This window comes from Physeter macrocephalus, chromosome 14 (assembly GCF_002837175.3).
Source record: "Physeter macrocephalus isolate SW-GA chromosome 14, ASM283717v5, whole genome shotgun sequence".
Lineage (NCBI taxonomy): Eukaryota > Metazoa > Chordata > Mammalia > Artiodactyla > Physeteridae > Physeter > Physeter macrocephalus.
In genome coordinates, this window is record NC_041227.1 from 115951515 (window position 1) to 115973906 (window position 22392).

General features: G+C 54.6%; 1 protein-coding gene across 2 annotated transcripts; it reads right to left on the reverse strand.

Annotated features, from left to right (window-relative positions):
* Positions 1-1280: 1280 nt before the first annotated feature.
* Positions 1281-22277, reverse strand: TNS4 (tensin 4). Of its 2 annotated transcripts, none has more exons than XM_007112496.4 (13): positions 22190-22277; positions 18056-18584; positions 12033-12435; positions 10497-10897; positions 8896-8982; positions 8437-8562; positions 7302-7394; positions 7131-7208; positions 5664-5735; positions 4626-4794; positions 3755-3823; positions 3488-3514; positions 1281-3020 (listed from the first exon to the last, which is right to left on the reverse strand). In XM_007112496.4, exons 2-13 carry the CDS (start codon positions 18492-18494, stop codon positions 2879-2881), a joined length of 2106 nt encoding a protein of 701 aa, XP_007112558.1. In that variant the 5' UTR covers positions 18495-18584; positions 22190-22277; the 3' UTR covers positions 1281-2878. The 2 variants fall into 2 exon arrangements, with proteins under 2 accessions (XP_007112558.1, XP_007112557.1); XM_007112495.4 differs by having other exon boundaries at positions 10497-10918.
* Between the last annotated feature and the right edge of the window lie 115 nt (positions 22278-22392).

Here is a 22392-nt window from a genome sequence, read left to right on the forward strand (position 1 = left end):
AGGTTTTTCTGTAAAGGGGGAGAGGGAGGGGGGGGGGGGGGGGGGAGGGGGGGGGGGGGGTGGGGGGGGGGGTGGGTGGAGAAGGTATGATGAAAAGAAGGGTGAGGAAGGAGAGAGACCCTGGGAGGGGGAGGGGAGGGAGGGATGGCGTATTTACGTGTAGAGAGAAGGATGAGAAAGGGATGGGGCAGGGTGGAAAGTCGGGAGACATGACATTGTGGGTGCGGGGGAGAGAGGCTTAAGACCCAGGACTGCAAGGCCTGGAGAGGAAACCCCTGGGTGTCCCTGCATGGGTGCAAAGACCCCTCCCTTCCCAGCTCCTGCCTTGGTGGAGGTCCTTCTTCCCTTTGCCCTTGCTGGGCTAGTGGCTCTGCCCATCAGCAAAAGTCAAGTCGAGTTCTCTATGAAATCTTCCTAGAGGAAAGATGAGCTATGTAAATGCAGTAGAGGTCATCACCTCCCGGGGACTCTGTCCATGGCCAGGGAGGGGGCTGGGCGGGGGGCTGAGAGGAGCCCCCTCTGGAACTGCAGTTGGGCAGCAGAAGGGGCGGCAGGGGCTTCTCGGTGGTGGTTCAGGGTCTCTTGGGAAGGTCTCTTCACTTCCTCCAGAGCAGCCCTTGCCACTGGGTCACACAGCTCAGCCTGCAGAGAAGCAGCACCTCTCCCCTTCCCAAGGCTCTGTAGGAAAGGGACATCGCTGCAGCCCCTCCTGAACCACTTGGCGAGGCTTTCCATGGCCTGTCCACCTTGAATCCCTAACTGCAACGGGTCTGGAGAGGTCTTGGGGGGCGTTACGCCAAGACTGGGGGCAGAACCCGGATGAATCATGGGGCCATTGCCCAGGTCTCCAGGGCTGGGCTGGTAGCTCGGGGTTCATCTGGGTTCAAGGATTCTTCTGGACTTTCCTTGAGCTGCCTATGTTTCACCAGCCTCTCCTCTCCCTCAGGGAGCCCGAGTGAGACTCTGGAAGCTGGCAGGGCTGTCACACGTGCTCACCTCAGCCCTGGCACGCACGGGAGAGCCCGGGCCTCCTGTCTTCCTGGCACAGTGGCAGGAAAGGGGTCGTGAAGAAGGAAAACGGGTGTGTCGGACACGTGGGGGACCCAGAATGATTTAAGCGACGGCTATGAAGTGGAAGTCAGTGGAGACTGTCCTGCCGTGCCAGGGGTGCGGGAGGGGTGTGGCACACGTGGTCTTCTCTCAGACACAGCTGCCACCTGCCCAGCCAGGTCCCCTTTTCTGTTCAGGTTTCCATCTCTGAGGGGATAGCCCTGAATACCGTAGGACCAACTCTTGCGCAAAGACAGACACTTTATTTTCCATGACGGGAGCTACAAGGCCCCCATAGATATATGGGGGGGGTGCTCTCTGCCAGCTCCCAGGCTGTGACCTTGAGAACTTGGGCACTGTGACCTTGAGAACCTTGTCTGGATTCCGTAGTCTCCAGGGTGGGGCAGTGCCTGACCACAGGCCGGGGCGGGGTGGGGGCTGGTCTCAGCCAGTCCCGCCAGCCCAGGGCCGCTTCAGTCCAGTTTGGTTTTCTGGGTTGAAATAATAACCCTTCAGGCCCAGCTCTGGCCAAAGATAATGATTCTCTGGCAGGGCCCCCAGCTGGGCGGGGGCAGGCACTGGTCCCTCATGGAGCAAAAACGGGCTTCTTTTCTGAGTCTTATCTTCTACCCTCATAGTTTGGTTTCCTTAGGACCCCAGGTCTGCTAGACAAACAATTCCAGATTCTTGGAGGTCTTAATGGGTTAGGGTTAGGGTTGAGGGGGGTGTGGGTGGGGCGGGAAAGACCACCCAGCTTCTCCAAGCCTCTTGGGGTGGCTGCCTGTTTGCATTCTTGACTCTCTGCTGCCCCCATGCGGTTACGAGGTCAGTTGCCGCCACAGTACCGTAGAGGGCTCTGTGTGTGTGTGTGTTTGTGTGTGTGTGTGAGTGTGTGTGTGTGTGTGTGTGTGTATTGTTGGAACACAGAGGACTCAGCAAGACTGGAGCTGAGGCAGAACCAGAGAGAGCCAGCTCCTGTGTCTGCTTGAGTGAGCAGAGGTCTCGCTGCCACCACGCCCAGGTGTGTGACACAAGTAACACCAGGGCAGTTGTGGGACAGGCGCTTATGAGAAATTGAAAGAAAAGATGGAGCTGACACTCATTTTCAATGGAAGGGATTAGACATCAAGATCGTGAGGACAGCTGGGTCATCTCTGACCACGGGGGCAAGTTTACACGTGTTAACCTGCGTAACAACCAGGGCCACGTTGGCTGAAGAATCCAGGGCAGGCGGATCTAGCTTTGCCCTGGGAATAGCAGCTCAATAAGCTGTCAGGGAAATGGGGAAAGGAACAGGTATGGAGGGAAAGAGAGTCAGTCCATCCCTCCTTTGGTCCTCAATGCTGGCAACCCATCTGCTCTCAGGCCAGCCTCGGGCCAGGGCCCAGGAGTCCCAACCCCGTACCTGCGTTTGCCATGAAGCAGGGGTCACGGGTCTCTAGCTCAGGCTAGTGTGTCGGGAGTGTCCAGGAGGTTGGAGTCAGGGGTCTTCAGAGGTTATTTTCGTGTGGGGGTCCTCAGATGTGGTTGTGCTTCAGAATCACAGGAAGCTTGTTGAGATGCCTACGGACGTCTGAGAAGAACAGCTGATCCTGTCTGTTGGCCTCCTTTAAGGTTAAAGAAACTGAGGCCCGGGTTGGGGGGGGGTCTGGATGAAGGTCACCGCTGAAGGTCATACTGAGTTCAAGGGTTTCAACTTGGTACCGTTCTCCTCCAGTCCAGGGGATTGGTCCATCAGGGTGGTAAGAGGCCTCTTGCTCAGGGTGGAGGGGGCATCCTGAGCAAGCCCACTGTGATGCCTAGGAAGGCACACAGGAAGCTCCCTCCCCTACATCCTTTCTGGCTCCTGCAGCAGAGCACCCACCAGGCTGATGACCTGCGAGGCTGGCTGGACAGTGTCATACTCCGCGAAGAGGTGGCACACATTCTCCTGTGACTTGGTCTGGCTCTTGGCCACAAACCCAAAGATTCTGATGGGAGAGGAGAGCCTGAGTGAGGCATGGGACCCAGGGAGGTACCAGGCTGGGAGCAGCTTTCCTCCCTGCCCTTCCCCAGCCCAGCACCTCATTATGAAGGAAGCCTCCCCTGTCAGACCGAGAGATCCCTGAGTTTAAGACCTGGGTTTCCCTCCTTTGGAATGGGGGCGCCTGGGGGCACGACCTGTGTATTCCCCATCAGAGTCGAAGCTTCCTGAGGGCGAAGGTGTGTCTTGACCATCAGCCTGAGGCATCCTTACAGACTAAAGCCTGCGCCTCTCACATAAGACATCAAACTGGTGGCTCCCTGAGGGCCAGGGCCTGTGCCGTCCCCCATCAAACCCATGGGCTCTTAAGATCAGGGCGGGGCCTCCTTCCTTCCCTCACTCCCTCCCCACGTTGGGTCCAGGCCTCCCCGAGGGAGACCTCTCATGGCGACTGAGTGGACAGGAAGGCCTTACCGGGAGGGCTTGCAGTATTTCTGCCACCTGTGGGAAAGGAACAGGACAGTCCTGAGTACCAGTTCTTTGCTCCATTTCACAGGAGTCTGGCTGAGCTTCGGGAGATAATGGCCAGTTGTGTCCCCCCTCCCCCCATGTCCCCCTCCCCCCATTCTGTTGCTCCGGACCCCTTGAGGTTCACAGGCTCTGTCTGGGATCCGAATCCCAGAGTCAGTGGGCACCTAGGACCTGGATGGTCTTTTTAGTTTGGCCCAGACTTGAACTTACTTCCGTTGCTTGGGGTCCATGCCACAGAAGCGGAGGGTGGCGAAGGGGTAATGGCGCCGGAAAAACACCCTGGGAAGAGGCCGGGAGAGAAGGGGACCTGGTGAGAGACCGTCCCAGTGTCCTGCCCCGCCTCCACCATCTCCAGCTCCCTGTCTTCCAAGAAGCTCTCAGTTTGACGACCCCTGACAGGCTGCCGTGACCTTTCCCACTGCTGGGCCCGGGGCGCGTGTTTGCACTCCTCTCCTTTCATGAAGTGTATCTGTCTTCTGTCCTACGTGTTGGGGTTTTCTACTACCCTGCTCCACCCCCGCTGCCTATCATGTCATTTAATGAAGATAGGAATTACACCTGGTCATCTCTTTTTTTTTTTTTTTGGCTGTGCCGCGTGGCTTGTGGGAACTTAGCTCCCCGACCAGGGATTGAACCGGGGCCCCCGGCAGTGTAAGTGCAGAGTCCCAACCACTGGACCACCAGGGAATTCCCAGCATCTGGTCGTCTCTTATTCCTCCAGCCCAGGACCAGGATCATGCTAGACTGAATCCCTGAGCCTGGGAAGGAGTGATCTCACTGGTCAGCCAGAGTCTAGCCCACAGGAGATGTTCCATCAGTGGCTACAGATTTAATCAGTACCCAGTGACTATTGGTTAATTCCCAATCCATCGGTCATGATGAAGCGGGACTTTGGCAGGAGGTCATTGGACTGAGGCTCAGAGAAGGCAGAGAACTTGCCTGGAGTCACTCAGCACGTCACTGACCCTGCTGGGTCCAGGAGCCTGAACTCCATCTCCATTACTGCTCCACAGCAGTCTCAGCCATCCCCTCCAGCTTACCCCACCCAGCCCTCAGCCCCAGGGCAAGGGAAGCCCCTTACTTCCTCTGGATGTCGGTCAGGGTGATGCCCTGCTCGGTGACTTTGAAGTGGACCACGGAGGGTGTGGGGAGGACATCCCTCTCCAACGTGGTTGAGATGGCCTTTTGCACGGCCAGGGCTCCGCTCAGGGTCTCAACGCTCACGGAACTCAGGTACAGGGCATGGCAACCTGGGGGGTGCAGATACTGCATTGGAGCCCTGCCCGAATCCACTGGGGGGTGGAGGTCACCCAGGCCCTGGTTGGCCCTCTGCCCAGAGCCAGGGGATAGGAGTGCCTTCCTTTTTTGGAAATCTAGCAGGGCTCCTCTTTGAGCCACTGGACAGGTGGGCAGGGAGTGTATGGGCCACTGAAATTTGGGGCCAACCCCAGGGGACTTTGGGGTCGTCTGTTGTTTGCATTGCTCTGGCCCCTGCCTCCAGCAGGGGGCAAGGGAGGGGATGTTTCCCTGTATGTAGGGGCGTCCAGGCAAGCCTTCCTCTGTCCCATGGCTGGTGCTGCCTCCACCCCTCCCCACCCTCCCCCTGGGGCCCTGGTTCCTTGCTGAGAGAAGGAAGAGGAGACAGGAATGGGGAGGGGGCCATCGGGCTCAGGGCACAGAGTAGGAGCTGTCACTCAGACAAGCGCTGACCCGTGCCTGGCCCGTGGACGTGAAGGGGAGCGACCCTTCCCCTGTAGAAGACCCCAGGACCCGGACCTGACACTCCACAGAGGATCCCACCTCCAGGGCAGGTCCTTCAGACCCAGTGAGACCCCAGCACATCTGTGTGCCCCCCCAACCCTGTGTGCAGGAGGGGGTGTAAGCCTCACTGTGCCCCTCCTCTCCTGCCCCTCTTCCTCCTGGCCCACTGCCTGCAGCCTCTCATCTCCTGGTTCACAGGGAGGGGGAGGAATGTGGCACCTTGTTAAGATGAAGAAATAAAGCTGCAATGGGAAACACGTGTGGACCTGCGTGTGCGTGTGTGCACAGGGCTGGGAGGTGCCCTGCGGCTGGTGGGCCCAGCCAAGCCTGGAGCCTCCCCCTGCCCCATACCACTCACCCGCAGATTTCTTCAGGCAGGAGGCCCGGCCGTCTGCAGAGGGGTCTGAGGCCCCGTCTCCACCTCCCAATTCTGAGCCAAAACAATGGGACAGGCCCCCCGGGGGCGGGGGTGCAGTCAGTGGACCCCCCTCCTAGGAACAGGCCTCGTTCAGCCCTTTGAACCTCTTCCACCTCTGCCCACACCTTCAGGAAGCTACTTGGCTGAGAAACCAGGTGTGATTCCTGTAATGAGGCAAACAGCCGCCTGGGCTCCCCAGCTGCCTCGCGGGCAGGCCTTTGGATCCCTTCTCCCCCTCTCCCTCCTCCAGCCCCTGGACTGTGGCAGCGACCTGGCCTCAGAGGCCCCTGACCTCCTCATTCTTTGGGACCCCACCGGAAACCCAGCCCATTTTTGCAGAAAGCAGGGAGGCTCTCGCCATCACCACACCAGGGGCTCCCCTGGCCTTGACTCCTCTCCCAGAACCCCCCTAGTGGCTCTCCTGCACACCCTGAGGTGTGAGTACGTCTCGGGGTGCGTTGGGCTGTAAGCTTTGGATGGGGCTTCCTGATCTGGGTTGGAGGTCTGACTCTGTGCCTTTGGGCAAGTTACTTAATGCCTTGAACCTCCCTTCCCTCCTTCCCTCCCTCCCTCCCCCTCCCTTCCTTCCTTCCTCCCTCCCTCCCTCCCTCCTTCCCTCTCTCTCTCTTTCTTTCTTTCCCAAATTTCACCCACTGATCATTTATTTGTTCTCATAATTCTCTTCCTTGATTTTCATGATACAGCCGTGTCCTTGCTCTCTGCTAGTTCCCTGAACACTTTGGAACAAGACAGCAAGAGAGACTTCGGTTCAAATTCGAACCTTCCTTTTCTTAGCAGTGAAATGGGGATAACAGCAATGCCTACTTCACAGGGTTGGAGTGAGGTGTGAATGAAGGAGAGGGTACCCAGTAAATGTTGGACCCGGAAGTAAAAACCAAACCTCGCCGAACGGGCAGATTTATGCTCCTTTCATCCTCTTGAGGAAGGAGATACTATTTCTCAAAATCTACTCTGCGCCAGGCACTGTGCCAAAAGCCTTGCCTGAGCTTTCTCGCTGTATCCCCACACCAGTCCTAGAAGTAGGTGTGATGGTGACTGTGCTCATTTCATAGACGAGGAAATGGAGGCTCAGAGAGGTTGACCTTCTCAAATTCTCACAGCCAGGAAGTGGAGATGTGGACGGACTCCAGAGCATACACTTTTTTAATTTTTTTTTTTTTTTTTTTTGGTTGTGTGGGCCAGCTTGCAGGATCTTCGTTCCCTGACCAGGGATTGAACCCGAGCCCTCGGCAGTGAAAGCACCGAGCCCTAACCATTGTACCGCCAGGGAATTCCCCCAGAGTGTGCACTTTTAACTATGACACTAAAATGATCCCTAAATAAGGTGAGAAGTGACCACCAGGAGCCTTTCTACTGAGAACAAACAGGTCTGGGGACCCAGCCCACCTTTCTTTGGGATGATGAGCTTGCAGGGCAGGGCCAGGGCCATGATGGAATGCTGGCACACGAAGGCAGAGAGGCTCCCTGCAAGGAAACAGGAGCCCAGCATAAGAAGGCCTTCCCCAGGCCACCCGCCCAGACCCCAGGGGCCTGGGGGGCTGGAGATGCTCAGCTCACCGAAGTAGGGCTCCTCATCGGCTCCTTTGAGATGCACCCCTTTGGCAGAAGACTCGATGAGGAAGTGGCGGATGAGGTCGCTGCTATCCTCGCCTGGACAGAGAAAGCATGTGGATGGGAGTGCAACTCATTTCCTGACCCGCCTCCTCGGGGCCCATCCAGAAGTTGACTTGTCCATCCCCCTGCCTCTGGGTGGGACAGCAGGTAGGAATCCTATCCTCAAGGCCTCCCACGAAGGAGGTGCCCACACCTTTGCTCAAAGGCTTCTGTGTCCAGTAATTCTTTTTTCAGGAGAACTTTCTTTTGGTTTCAACAGCCATCAGGGATGGCTGCCGGCGCTGTTTAGATCAAATCACAACTCTTTGGCCTGGTTTCCCTCTCCCCCTCCCAGATGGTCCCTGCTGGCGCCAGGCTGGCCCTGGGAGGGGGGACCACGCCCCCTGCCTCTTCACCAGCCTGCAGCTTCCTGCTTTCTTTGGGCTCATTGGCAAGGCTTCCTTGATAACTAACACTGCCCAGAGGTCACTTTCTTATTTAAACAGAGAGGCGTGGTGTAGAGAATGTGGATACGGGGCTTTTATCTTCTTGCTGTTATCACTTGCTTGCTCTGGGGGGTCATTAACTCTCTCTGGGAGTGTCTGTTACCTCACCCATTTGTTGTGTGAGAGCTACAGTCCTGGGCCTTAGGTGAGGGGCTGTGACCCAGGTACCTTGTAATGTAATGATCTGCTTCTATCTCTCTCCCCACTGAGGTTTCCCTGGTGCCTTGCACAGTGCCTGGGGCAGGGTGGATTTCCCATCGATGTGTGTTGTATGTGGGGTTAAGCTAGCACACATGTTATTACTACATTAGGTTCCCTCACAAGAAATCCGGTCTGGACAGAGGTGGGCACCCAGAAGAGAGCAGCCTGGAGGGGGGCTGGGACCATCCTCCTCTTCCCACCACGAGGGTAGAGGAGGGAATCTGGGGACTCGGGGAGCCTCAGTGCTGGGGGCCAGCGGGGAGGGGGCTGAGGTAAGCCCTCCTCCCAGGAGTCATTATGGGACTGGCCCAAGGTCACCCCACAAGGCAGGGGCAGAGCCAGGACTGGAACCCACCAAGAGGTCTTGAGTGAGGACAGAGACAGGCGCCTACCTGTTCGGTTCTGGGCAGGTGCAGGGGCCTCCTGCACCTTCAGGGCAAGACCGAAGGAGCCTCGGTATGAAGAACTGTCCCTCATGATGAAAGCCCCCGGCTCTTCCTTCCTCAGCAGCTCGATGGCTGAAACAATCCTTGGGTCAGAGACAGTCACCACCGAACCCGGACACCCTCTGTGCCTTAGCCCCATTGGGTCTTCATAGAGCAGATGGTACAGAATCACCTTTGGTTCCCAGGAACCAAAGGTTCCCTTTCTATTGTCTAATCTCCACCATTCCTGCTGCGGTCATTATTTCCTCAGGTCATGGGGTTCACGGGACACCCCCCTTCCCTGGACCTGCCATTTGCCGTTCCCTCCTCTACATGGACCCAGGGCCCCATCTGCCCCATGTGGGGTGCCAGGACCTGGACCTGATTCCTGGGTCACTCATTCCCTAAAACAGGGCTTCCCTTTACCTTGCTCTCGGGTGATGCTTGGCTTAAACCAGTATTTAGATGTGTCCATCACAAACTTCATGGTGGGCTGCATGTCCCTGGCAGGACCTGGAGACAGACAGAGGAGGGGGACCCTGTAGGCTGGAGAGAGGGGAGCTGAGAGACCCGCCCCCCTCCTCCGCCCAGCAGTCCCATTCAACCCACCCTCCCCTACCCCTACTCCATTGTATCTCCAGATGCCTAAAGGGGCAAAATCCCTTTAGGCTAAGTAAATGTGCTCTTTGAGATGCTAAAATGACCATTTTCCTGGGTCCCTAAGGCAGAGAGCAGTGGTTCTCAGTTTCAGCATCTTGAAAAGATGTGTCGTGGCCAGCTGAGAGTAACTCATTATAAAAAATGTACTGAAATCTGCAAATGATTTGTCCTAGGAACAGATCAGAGCAGCTTCAAAGGCATACTCGGCACCTCATTTTCTCTTGCTTGCACTGACATGGCTTCCTGGGTGGGAGTGAACAGCGGGGTAGAGTGAACATTTCCCTCCCCCCAGGAGTACCTTGATGTCTGTGGCCCAGTGAGGACTGAGAGCCCCGGGAGCCTCGAGGCTCAGACACGAGGGAGCCGTGGGCTCTGCTCCTGGGGGAGAAACACCCTTGGGGTGCTGAGGCTTAGCCTCTGTGTTTACTGCTTTGGGCTCTGGTTGGCTTTGTTCTTTTTGGACGCCTGTAGTCACAGACTACGGGAAGGAGGGTGTTTGCTGTTTTGTGGTTTTTAGCTGTCTGAACTGGAATGCATTGTCTCCGTTACCCTGTCCACCCCCTGGCTGTGTTCGTCATCCACCGATGTCAGAGTTACGACTGACTCTCCCTCTCCCTCTCTTGGGTTAGTCATCGAGCCCGCTGCTTCCATATCCTGAGGGTCTCCTGGCTCTGTCTTCTCTCCTCTACCCTCTGCCCTGCCCTGGACCACTTTGTGATGAAAACCCAAACAGAACCAAAGAAAACCTGCTCTCCCTGCCAAGCCAGGCCCTGCAATCCCATCTGCCACGCAGCTGCCAGAGTGATGGATTGAACGTGTGTCTCTGACCCCATTGCTCTCCTGTTTGAGAGTCTCTGATGGTCCCCTATTGCCTAAAGGGTAAAGTGCACTCTTTTGCTTGGCGTTCAAGGTCTTTCCCAATCTGGCCCCAAGTTCCTCCCAATGACCTCATCCCGCACCCAACATTCCAGTCATTTCCTAAACATGCCATGTGCTTCCATGCCTTCGTGACTGTGGCCTGGCTGTTCCCTCTGCTGGGACTGCCCTTCCTCTCCTGCTCTGGCCATGGACTTCTGATCCACTTTCCAGCCTTTTCAGTTCCCAGATGAGGAGTCTCACTCCTTCCTCTGTAGCCCCATAAGACTTAGAACATCTCTTTACCTCTGTGTTTATCCTACTCTACAGTGATCCTTTGGTTTTTTTCTTTCTAGACTGTGTCCCTACTATGTGGCACAGTGCTAGGCACACAGTAGATACTTAATCAATGTGTTGACCTGCTGTTGCAGAAGCAAAAGCATTGGTGCTTTGTCTGTTCCCCGCTAGCCAAACCTTATAAAGCGTGAGCTACTGATTGGTTTACAACTTACCCTCTGGGGATGTGGTGAGAGGGGCATCTGGCAGGGTCTGGCTGTGGCTCCTGGTGGCTGGACAGAGGTTGCTGGAAGAAGTAGCCCCAGGGCAGACAAAGTCCTGGTGTCCTGGGGTCCTCTGGGATGGGGGAGATCCTGGTTCTGGGCAGCCGTTGATCAGCACGATAGGTATATCCACCATGGAGTTGGTGATGGATGGGGGACAGCTGCTGGCATGTTCCTTGGCCAGTGGTGAGGAATGGGTTGCTCTGGGCTGGCCCATGCTTGGGGTGGGGTTGCTGGGGACCTGGAGGTCACTGGCTCTCGTATACAAGGACACTGGGCCAAGGCTGTGGAGGCTGGAGGAAGAGCTGGCTGGGCTTTCCAAGGACCTCGAAGATGACTGATGGCTGGAGATGCTGGAGCGGAGAAGGGAATGGCTGCGGCACGGGGAGAGCACCAGACAGGCAGAGTTTTAGCGGGTGAGGGTGGACACTTAGGGGCCAGAGCTAGGCTCTGGAATTTAGTGATCTAGTTACCCATGGCTTTGGTCAGAGTAGTGCGTACTCCACACACCCCCCATAGCCCTGAGCAAAGGGTATGCCCACTTGATCCCCAAGGGATGCTGAAGGATACAGGAGTGTACCTGCATTGCAGGGTCTGTGGTCAATTAAAGTAGCCAATGGGCTGGACGCCTGCAGGTCACATGGGCTTAGGCTGGACTCTATTCCCTCTGTCTTCCCAGCTAGGCAGGTCCAACTGAGTTGTCACACCAGCCCCCCAGCACTCCCAAGAGTCCTGCACACAGGCTGGACCTGAGCTGGACCATGTCCATGGCCCATGCAGATGGAATTCCCCAGCTGGAGGAAGAGAAGGAGGCCAGCTCTGCATCCAGCCAGGCTTATCCCTGAGCTCAGAGGCCTGTGCCAGCGGGCATGGCTGTGGAATCCCAGTCTCCTTGCCAGGGACTGCCTTGGCACAGTGGCTTTGGAGTTGGTATGGGGGACAGAGGTCCTGGGGTTTGGTCTTCCTGGGCAGGATGGGTATGTGTGTGGCTCTGCTCTGAGGCCTGCAGAGAATTGGGCTGGGGCGATTGTAAATAATGCCCAGGCAGTTTTGTCTCCTTCCTGCTAGATTTTGCCAGGAACAAAGACGAAGGAGGTTTTTCTTTCCTGGATGGTTCATCCCAGACCCCCTGATTCTGTTTACATCCTGTGTTTGGTTTTTTTTTTTTTTTTTTTAAAAAACCTTCCTGCAGATGGGCTGTAGGAAGGCTGGAAAGGTTACAGGTGAGCCTCATTAATGCAGTGTGGTTCTTTTCCCAAGAGGTAGATAGAAGTCAAGAGTTTTGTATATTGAATCATATTCTAAATGCTTGAGGAAAGCTTGAGAGCCAAATGGCTGTGATGGCATAAAAGAGAACATTCACTTTTATTTTTGGTACATGCCCAGATTTTGCTCAGAGAGAGTAGGGTGTCCCTCTGTGATTTTAGGATGCGTGTGTGTGTGTGAGTCGTGGAGGCAACGTCAGAAGCTGCAGTGGGAGTGACCTACCTTCCAAACACGTAACTGACATCAGATGCTGGGCTGGCTGACAGCATGGAGACCCTGACCCCCGGCCCCTTCTCCAAGGCTGGGGAAGCCACCAGTGGGGAGCCCAAGCCATGGGGGCCTGAGGCCTTGTTTCCCATTCCAGGGATGGAGATGCTGGGAGAGGGTGGGGGATGAGAGGAGGGGGCCCCCGAGGTGGGAGAGGGGCGCTCGTGCCCCCTGCCCTGGCTCCCGGAGAAGATGAGGCTCTCACTGCTGCTCCGAGTTTCTCGGGGGATGTCTCTGGAAAGGAGAAGGCCGCCACAGCCAGGGGAGCCAAAGGGTGGGGTGACAGACGGGCTGGAGCAGCTCTGGGGGCCGTCGTGGCACCTTGATCTGGTCGAGGTCACCTCGATGTACTTTATATCTTTGGGGAGAGAAACAGAGCATTGGTGAAACCAGGGAGACTGGACTCTCAGAACAAGGATGCTGTAAGGGTCCTCAAGACCATCTGGTCTCCCCTTTCTTTATACATACACACACACACATATATATATATACACACACACAACGTATCTATATGTATATATATATACACACACACATATATATACATATGTGTGTATATATATACATATATATACATATGTGTGTATATATATATATATATATATATATATATATATATACATATTAAAAAAAAATTTTTGGCCAAGCTGCGCGGCATGCGGGATCTTAGTTCCCCGACCAGGGATAGAACCCGTGCCCCCTGTAGTGGAAGCGTGGAGTTTTAACTGTTGGACTGCCAAGGAAGTCCCTCCCCTTTCTTATACAGATGAGGAAGTTGAAGCCTAGAGAGAAGTTTGTTGGAATCAGGATGAGCATTCAGCTCCACCTTCAGTTTCAAAGTCACCCTCTCTGTGACATCTTCCCTTGGGTGGGGAGAGGCTGTGCCATGAACACGGGTCCTGGAGGTAGACAGACCTGGGTTTCAGATCTGGCTCTGCCACTTACTCTCTGAGAGAGCTTGGCCAAATGACTTCACCACCTAGAGCCTCAGTTTCCACGCCCGTAGAATGGGGCAGCTATACGCAGCCTCTTAGCGTTACAGTAAGGATGAACTGAGATGAATGTAGGCGGCACAGCACTGCATCTGGCACATAGTAAGTCCTTTAAAACTGGGAGATCGTCTCCTTGGTGTGGGTTCCACTCCCCAGGCTGAAATGACTGCACCAGTCACATGTTCGGATGCCTCTATCACTCACCACTCAGGCCTGTGAAAGCTGTTTCTATGTCTGTGCCTGCAATGCAGGCAGGGGTTCTCAAGCTTGGTTGCATGCTAGAATCATGCAATGAGCTTTTAAAGGTCCTAAAGCCCAGGCTCCATCCAGTGCCAATTAGACCAGAACCTCTGGGGGTGGGCCCAGGCCTCAGGGTGGCTTAGCTCCTCAGCTGATTCCGGTGTGCATTGGGCCGCACCGCCGTGGTCCCCAGCCCAGCAGCACCACTTCACCCGGGAGCTGAGAAGTTGTGCAGAATCTCTGGCTTCACCCCAGGCCTGCTGAATCAGAATCTGCATTTTAGCGAGATTCCTGGTGATCTGGGTGCACCTTGGAGGTTGAGGAGTTCGCTTTAGGGTTAGCTTTAGAGCAAGAACGCTCTGGGGGCAGGGCATGCCGCCTTACTGAGCTGTGGGCCTCTTAGCACCCCAGGTTGCTGACTCACTCTGATGTTCTTTCCATTCCCCAGTGGGGGCATCTAAGACTCTTGTTCTGAGGCCTTTTTTCTTCCTAGAGTGGGGTACCCTGTGGTTCTCCCATGGTGAGGATGGGCACCTCTCCTCCTGACTTGGGGGAGGGGAGCTGTCCTCGGTGCTGTTCTAGGAAAGGTGGTGGAAGATGGGGGTTACCCAGCTTCTCCCTCTGGAGGGCTGTGAGTCCTGCCTCTGGCTTCCCCAGATGGAATCTGAAATTGCACCCTCAACTCCTGTCTGCCAGCCTCCCACCCCCTTGGGCTCTGGCACACGCACCATCCCCCCACCCAGCGTGACTGTGGAGACCCTGCCTGCCCCAGCCCGCTCCTGGGGAGGACCTTCTGGCCCTGCTCATGGCTACTGCCTCTGTCTGAGCCTGCGTGGGCCAGGTGGGGGTGGAGGATTGCATCAGATGAGGGGCGCTGGCATGCTGTCCCAGCAGGTGGAGGAACAGGCCTGGCTTTGTCGACAAACCTGGGTGTGAGCCTTGGCTTTGCCACTTTCCCGCCAAGAAGCATCAGGTAATTTTCCTAACTGCTCTGAGCCTCAGTTTCCTCATCTGTAAAGTGGGGAATCTAAAACCACCCTTCCAAGGTTGCGATGAGGATGAAATACACTGATGAATGGAGCCTGGAGACTGGTCCATGGTGGGCTTCAAGGAGCATCTCCTGCCTGCCTGCTTCTGGGGGGTAGTATTGGCCAGATGGCTAATACGCTCTGGCTAAGGTGGGGGTCCCACTGCTGAGGGCAAGAGTAGACTATCTGGCACAATGTATTGTGGGCTCTGAAAGAGAAGAAGTCTTGGAATGGGGTGGATTCTTCTGCGAGGTTGGCAAGCACAACTTTTTTTTTTGTAATAAGATTTTATAGTGTTTATACCCATAATCCTCTCAAGCCTCACAAGAGCCTTTATGCCCAGTGCCAGCAGGCATTGCTTTTACAGAGGAGGAAACTGAGGCTTGGAGAAATGTGGCCGTGGAGCTCACATTTATTGCACAGTTTTTAATAAAGGCTTGTATTTACTGAGTGCTGTGCACCAGCACTGGTACAGACACGTCACCCGTGTTAGTTCTTTTAAACCTCAGGACTCCACCGAAGTAGGAAACATTCTTAATTCCATGTAACAGACGAGAAAGCAAGGCTCAGAAAGGTTGAAGAAACTGAGCCCTGCTCCTGTGCTCTGTTTGGGGGCGGGGTGGGCTCTTCCACGGGGAAGGACTCCTCAGGACCCTTTCCCAAGACCTTGACCGTGAGAAGGTGCCGGGCTGCTTTGCAGGGGGGGGCGTCTCTCGGCCCGGTGAAGCTCTGGGTCCTACTCACAGGGTCATCCAAACACCTACCAAAGAAAGGCCTTGCTTGGGGGCCAGGCAAGTGGAGGCGGGCCGGAAGGGAGGGAGGAGTCCTAGAGCTGTGAGTCACTCCCGCTGCTGCCTCGGGGTGGATGTGGTGGGGCAGGTGGAGGGCCGACACCCTATCACCTGGGAGCAGAGGCTGTTTACAGGCCTGTGGGGCAAGTCTGAGCAGTGCTGGGTGGATGCAGGCGCCTGGCACCAGGCCAGGTGGGTGGAGGGTTGGAGAGACGGTTGTTAAACACCCTTCACTTGGGATTGGCAAACCGCCTTGCCTGGCAGAAATTCTGGAAAATAAAACGCGGGGGCCTGTTCCAAAGATGGGGAGGGGTGGCGGAGAGGATAAAGGAAGGGATATGGTATTTGCTTCCAGAAGCCATGTTCCCTGTGGGACTGGTACCCCCTCCCCCTCCCCCCCGGGGTAAATCTGAAGGAAGGTAAGCAAGAGGCAGAGGCAGGGAGCTGGATGAAGGTTTGAGAGCACTAGGGCGGTGGAGCCTCACTGAAGCCCCGGAGGGCAGGAAACTAGCTCCAAGGAAGAGAGAAAGGCAAGAACGTGGACTTTGGAGCCCAGAGGCCCCGGCTTTGAGCTGACCTACCACTCACTAGCTGTGTGACTGTGGCCATCGCTTCCTCTCCTTGAGCCTCAGTCTTCTCATCTGTAAATGAGGTTTCCAGTATTTCCTTCACAGGGTGGAATTATGTGTTACGAAAATCTATCTGGACATTTTTAGGGGAGGGATCGACACAAGATCGCCATGTTTAGCTTTTGCTTTTGCCAAGTTAGGACAAAGAGAAGCAGTGAACGTCTGCTAGCATCACAATTATAGAACGTCTTCCACTCAACACCCCAAAAGTAGGATGGATGAGAGTGCAAACAGAGGAGTTCTACACACTGGATACATTTGGCTGGATGAAAACTCACTGCGGTGCCATGGGCTAGGAGAGCTTTGTCACCAGTAGCAGTGGTCTGAGGGGAGGGTTTGGGGAGCAAGGTGCAGCCACCACAGTGACCTGCAGGCTCTCGCTATTCTTAGTGATGGCAGAGAACTTTCTAACGGGGAGCTGACCTGCTGGTTGTCCGAGGAGGTAGTGAGCTCCCCGGCATCACAGGTGTCCAGGCAGAGGTTGGTGGAGAGGATTTTTAAAAATTCCATCAGAAGGAGCGAGGGCAGAGCTAGGTGGCTTCCTCAGGACCCTCTGACCACTGCTGCTCTCTGGCACCCCCTGCTGCCCAGAGTCGGGCGGACACATCCTCACGATGGCGGGTTGTGCCCAGGGCATCTGAGAACGCAGACAACTGCCCATCGGTCCCTTGGAGGAAGGGCCCTGTTATCAACACCCCTACCCTGTACAAGTGCATGCCCCACAGAGGTTGGTCTTGCCCCAGCTGGCCTTGAGTGTGTGGAAGCCCTACCCTGGGGCATGAGCATTAAAGTCCTGGGCTGGCTCCTGCCAGCGATAATTAGGCCCAAGCCACCTTTCCTGCAGAGACATGCCCACGACTGGCCTTAAGAAGCAGGAAGACTCTTGAGGGATGGAGGTGGTTCTTTTACTAGGCTTGTCAGGCAATGCTCGGTGAGAGGAGAAGGCCGGCTGGAGACCAGGAGCCCGGGTGCCAGAGGACCTGTGTGCCGGGCTGACCTCCACCCCAGAGCCTGAACCTGTCCTGGGGCTGGTCTTAGTCGCAACCCCAATGTTGACTACAAACAGCCACCATTTATCATGACCTACGGTGTGTCCCAGGATTTGTGATAAACGCCCATCAAATGTTTTTTTTTCAATCCCTGCAACACCCTTTGAAGTGCAAACTCATCTCCATTTTACAGATGAAGAATCTGAGACGCAAAGAAGTGAAGTAAACAGCTTGTGTGAGGTTTGCCTGATTCCAGTGATTAGGCTAGACTGGCTCCTTCCTCAAGTCCATCAACCTCAGTCTTTTTGTTTGTAAACTGGGGATAAAATATTCGTCTCATGGAGGCGGATTGGGAAGATCAAAGGTTCAATTATTAAGTGCTCGGCACAGTGCCTGGATAGAATGATAAATGCTCAATAGGTAGAAATTCTCCTGGATCTCCTCTCTAATCCTCACCACACCCTCTAACCCACGCTGATTAAACCCCTGGAGGCCTCAGTCTTCCAGCCTGTCGAATGGGGCTGCTGCTCCGTGACCCTCATCCTCAGAGTGTACTTGAAACTCTTTGGGAAACTGAAGCCAGACGCAGAGATTTCTGGATACGCTTGGACGTGGTGGTATCCTGGAGTTGGCTTGAACCAGCTCATGAAAGCTGATTGTTAAATTTTCAAGATTTTTTCCAGTTGGTTGCTAAATTATATAAACATTGTAAGTTTGTGTAGTTTAATCTTTAGTAATGGCTAAACCCTTACTAAAAATTAAATTACACAAACTTACAATGAAATAACGTATTAAAAACAAAAGTAATAAACACTCAAAAATTCATCACATCCCAGTTATTTACTATATTTACTATTATCTATACTAGAAGTTATTTACATGTATTGTTATTGGTAAGGTGAAAATACTATTCCTATAAAAATTTCAGGGTGCCAGGCTAGGACCTAAGAGAGACACCATAGAACAGTGAGATTCAGGGACACCACATTTATCAAGCTCTTATTTATATGCATGGCATTGTATAATATGCTTATCTATATTAGCTTATTTAAATTCTCTGAAAAATTACATAAAACAGGTATCCATCACTTTCCAAACTCAAGAACCAAATAGAATTGGACAGTGAGGGCTACTTATATTTATCTCTGTTACAGAGCAGAAAAAACAGGAGGTTAAGTAACTTGTTTAGAGCTGCACAGCACTCCTCAGTAGGACACTGTCCCCTGCTCCTCTGATTTGATAGAAAACTCTTTCCTCATGAGGTCTGGTCCCCAAGCCCTCCTCCTGGCACTGTGCCCCAGTTCCTTACCCAAAGCTTCAGGCTCTTCTTTCTTTCTCCTCAAGGTAGTGCTCTGGGTGGGCTCAGCCCAGGGGCCACCAGGCCCTGGAGGGAGCAGCTGGAAGGTGGGGTCCAGTTCCAGAATCATCTGGTTGAGGCTCTCCAGCGAGAAGTCAATGTAGGAGTCAAGGTCCTCCAAGGCTCCCGAGGCCTGCTCCCCAGGGGACTGCAGGAGGCAGCTGGCTTTGGCTCCAGCCTGTGGGGCCTGCTGGAGCCTACTGGGGGGCTCCTTGCAGGGCATGGGGGCCATGAGGGCCTGAGCTCCCCAGCCCTCTGTGGTGTAGTAAGGACACTGGGGCGGCAGGCCGGGGCTGGGTGCTGGGTGCAGGGCCCTCCTGGGTTCCTCACAGGAAGCCAAGCCGACTGCGGGGCCTCCTGCCAGCAGGGGGCTGGACATCACCTGTGACATAGTGGGGGTAGTGACCTGGCAGTTTACCTCTGGCTTCCAACCAGCCTCACATCCCACAGATGTCACTTGCCAATCAGGAGCTCTTGGGACCTGAAAGAAGCGGGGGTGGGAGCGAGGGTGGGATCTGAGTAAATTCTGTAGATGAAGCCCCGGGCTCCCTTCCCCCCATACAAAGGCATATTTATTCACTCATTTAAAAGCATGGCTGCTGGAGCCAGTCTGCCCCAGGTTTGCATCCTGGCTCCACCACTTACTAGCTGTGCAATGTTGGGCAAGTTAATTAACTTCTCTGTGCCTCGGTTTCCTTATCTATAAAACGAGCTGATATTTGTAATATGTTTAGAATATGCCTAGCACATAATAAACATTATGCAAGTGATGATTAAATAAAATAACTTCAACAGACGTTTGTTGGCTACTTACTATGTCCCAGCCTTATTTATTAAATACATACTAGCTAATATTTACTGAGTAATTACTATGCACCTATGCCCTAGTATTTACACATAAAACCTTTAAAAATCCTCATAACAACCCTGTTAGTAGATGCTATTATTATTCCATTTTATAATGGGAGAACTGAGATACAGAGAGGTAAGTAACTTGCCCAAGGGTCATCAGGCCAACAGGTGTCAGAGCAGGACTGGACCCCAGACTGTGTGATGTCAGGGCCCCTGCACTTAGCTGCTACTCCATGTGGGCCAGTTGGTGAAACAGACAGGTAAGCAGGTGAGCAATCATAAACAGTGCCATCGGGGAGGAGGGGAGGCGGGGAGGCAGAGGGGACTCTGTAGGCACTAGTGGGGGAGGTCAGGGAGGACTTCCTGGAGGAAGAGATACATAATGGGAGACAAGAAGGAAAAGCAGGAGCTGGCTGGGCAAGCCAGGTAAGGGTGAGGAGGCAGGTGTATTCAGAGGCCTGATGGACAGGGGAGATATTGAGGATCTGGGAAACAGAGAGAACCTAGGGTGGATGGAGGGGAAGTTGGGGTGGGGAAGGCAGGCTGGCCAGACCCTGCAGAGCCTTGCAGGCTGGGCTCAGTAGTGCTGACTCAACCCCGAGGGCAATGGTGAGCCACAGAACAGTTTTGATCTGAGGAGTGACATCATCAGATGATATTCACTCCCTGGGGGCTCATCTGGGAAAAATATGTCCCAACTTCCTCCTTTCCCTTATGTGGGAAGTTCCTCCCCTTGTCTAGCCTTAATGCCACATGTTAGTGGTTTCTTACAGGAAGTAAGAGGTTCTGGAACAGAGGGTGCCAAGAAACCTGTAAGGAGCTGGGATATGCTGGTTGTGCTACCACTGTCTGCTCTGAGCCTCACTGGCCCCACCCCCCCCACCCCGACCAAGGTACCCTCCAACGTCTCTTCTCTCTTCTTCTAAGATGCCTCCACCACATCCTGCTTTAGAGTCAGACCCTAGTGTTGGAAAAGGCATTGCGACCAGCCTGGGGCAAATGAAATGAATGCGAACTCTCGAGTCTGAAGATTCAGATTCGAATCCCAGCTCAAAGAGTTCCTTAAGGTGTAACTCTGACCCTCAGTTTCCTCATTTGTGAGATGGGAATAAGAATTCCTGCCTTGTGCCCTCCTGGAGGGTGGTGTGGAACCAGCGAGGTGTTGCATGTGAAACCAGTTGGACAATTCTAAATATTACTTGGAAGTAAGGGCTTATATATCAATAGAATATAATACCTTCATAATAATAAATAATAATAGCTCCCGTTTTTTTTGAGCACTCACCATGTGCCAGGCACTGATTTTCCCTAGGGTAACTCTTTTTAATCCTCTCATAATCGTAGGAAGTACTGCATCCCTATTACCAGCCCATTTTACAGATGAAGATACTGAGATTCAGAGAGGTTAAGAAATCTGTATCGGCCACACGTCCAGAAAAGTGGTAGAGCTGGGATTCAAACGCAGGCTGTGGACTTTAGACTCTTAGCTCCTTATACCACATAGAGTTCAAATGCCGAGGAACACCTGAGGTCCAGAGAGGGGGTGTGAGTTGCCATAAGTTCGCACAGTAAGTTAATGAGAAAAGCCAGAACCCTCTTCTCCCCCACGGCTCCTGCCGGCCCTGCTGCCAGACTTCTCCTTGGCCAGGTCCTGGAGGGGGCGGGCGCATCCCAGGCTCGGGAAGCGTGTCTATAAATGGCAGTGGAAGGGAACGGGCCTCCGAGCTCCTTTCTGGGGGCAGCTGAGGACATGGAGCTTTGGCTCCAAGCGGCCTGGGTTTGTCAGGGCAGGATCTCAGCACACCCTGCAGGGTTTTTGGCTGGGCCTCAAAGAGGAGCCTGGGGTTACGGTCCTTGGGGAGCACACTGAGGACCTGGGTCCTCCCCCAGGACCAGGACCCGGACCCGGACCCACGATGTCTGCCTACTGATTTGGAAAGCGCTTTGGTGCCACGCTGGGCTAGTGTCCGTTCCTCTCTGGGCCTCAGTTGTCCCATCTGTATAATGGGAATGTGATCATAACAGACACTTAAAACATACTCATTTCATGTTCTCAATGGTTCTTTGAAAAAGGTACTCTTCCTGTGGGGCTGGAGAGGTTAAGGGATTTGCCTGGGGTCATACAACCCACACAACTCAACAGTGGAACTGGGATTTGAACCCAGGTGGTCTTGGCTCCAAGTCCCACACTCTATGCCACTGCCTCATAGATTTAAGATCCCTTTCACCTCTCTCTGCCCATTCTGGGGTTCCGGAACCCAGTGGGACAGGCCTGGGACTGAGCAAAGGGCAGGCAGCCCCTTGGGTCTTCTTCAAACTCTTCTCACTTTTAACACTCCCTGAAGCACCACTGGACCTCCCAGGGCTGGCCTCACTCCTTTATTCCTGGACACCTTCCCTCTCCTGTCCCCATCAGCACACTTCTCTAGCTCTTTCCTTCCTGCTCTAAAGGTGAAGGGAAGGTCCCTGGGCTCAGTGCTGTGTGTATGTATATAGGCGGGCTGTAGTGGGTAGGGAGGGCCCCTTTTTATAGGACCCGCCCACTCACTGGACGGGAATCTCTTTCTTTGTTCCCAAGGGCTCTGGAGGCAGGGGGATCCTGATTCCTGGGCAAATCCCCTCATCCATGTCATTGCCAGCTTCTTCTCCTGACTTACTCTTTCCCTTCTACAAGCCCAGGTCAGTGGAGGGAGAGGGCGGCAGAGGCGGAAGGCTGAATCTCCCCCAGAGCACCTTGTCCCAATAGCCCAATTCCCCACTCCACCCCTTTGCTCGAAGAGTGGCTTTGATTGTCCCATGCTCTCCACCCAGACCCAGTGAAGCAGACCCTGGGACAGCAGGCAGGGACCCGCAGGACCAGCGCAGGCCGTGCCGCCACCCCCTGGATTCCTGGTGGCCTCCGAAGGGCCCAGCACGGGGGCTCAGCTCACGACCAGGCCCCAGGGACTCCGGGCTGGGAGGCAGGAGGCTGGGTTCTGGGTCCATTCCCTTCCCAAGCCTCGGGGGCCCCCCGGGCAAGCCTCTTCCCCTCCCTGGACCACGGTTCTCTCATCTGTACACTGAGGGCTACAGATTAAGTTCTCCCAAAGTGCAGAACTCGGGTCTGTGGTCCCGAGACCGTCTTCCGCTCACGCGCAGCCTCTCCCCCATTTCTCTCCACCTTCACTCCGAGCCCCAGGAGAGGTGGAGAAGCTGAGCCTCCCTCTCTTCTCCTTAAAGAATAAAGGCACCTACCTGGTGTCCCGGGCAGGCAAGACACTCCTGCGTTCACTCCTGGCTCCTGGGACGGAGAGAGGCTGTCAGAGCCCAGGTGAGGAGTAAGGGGAGGTGCAGTTCACCTCCAGCTCCGCCTTAAGAGCAGACGGCCAGCCCCGCCCTCTCTCCTCCCTCCCCGCTCCCAGGCCCTACACGTGGCCTGACAGGCGGCAGGCCCCACC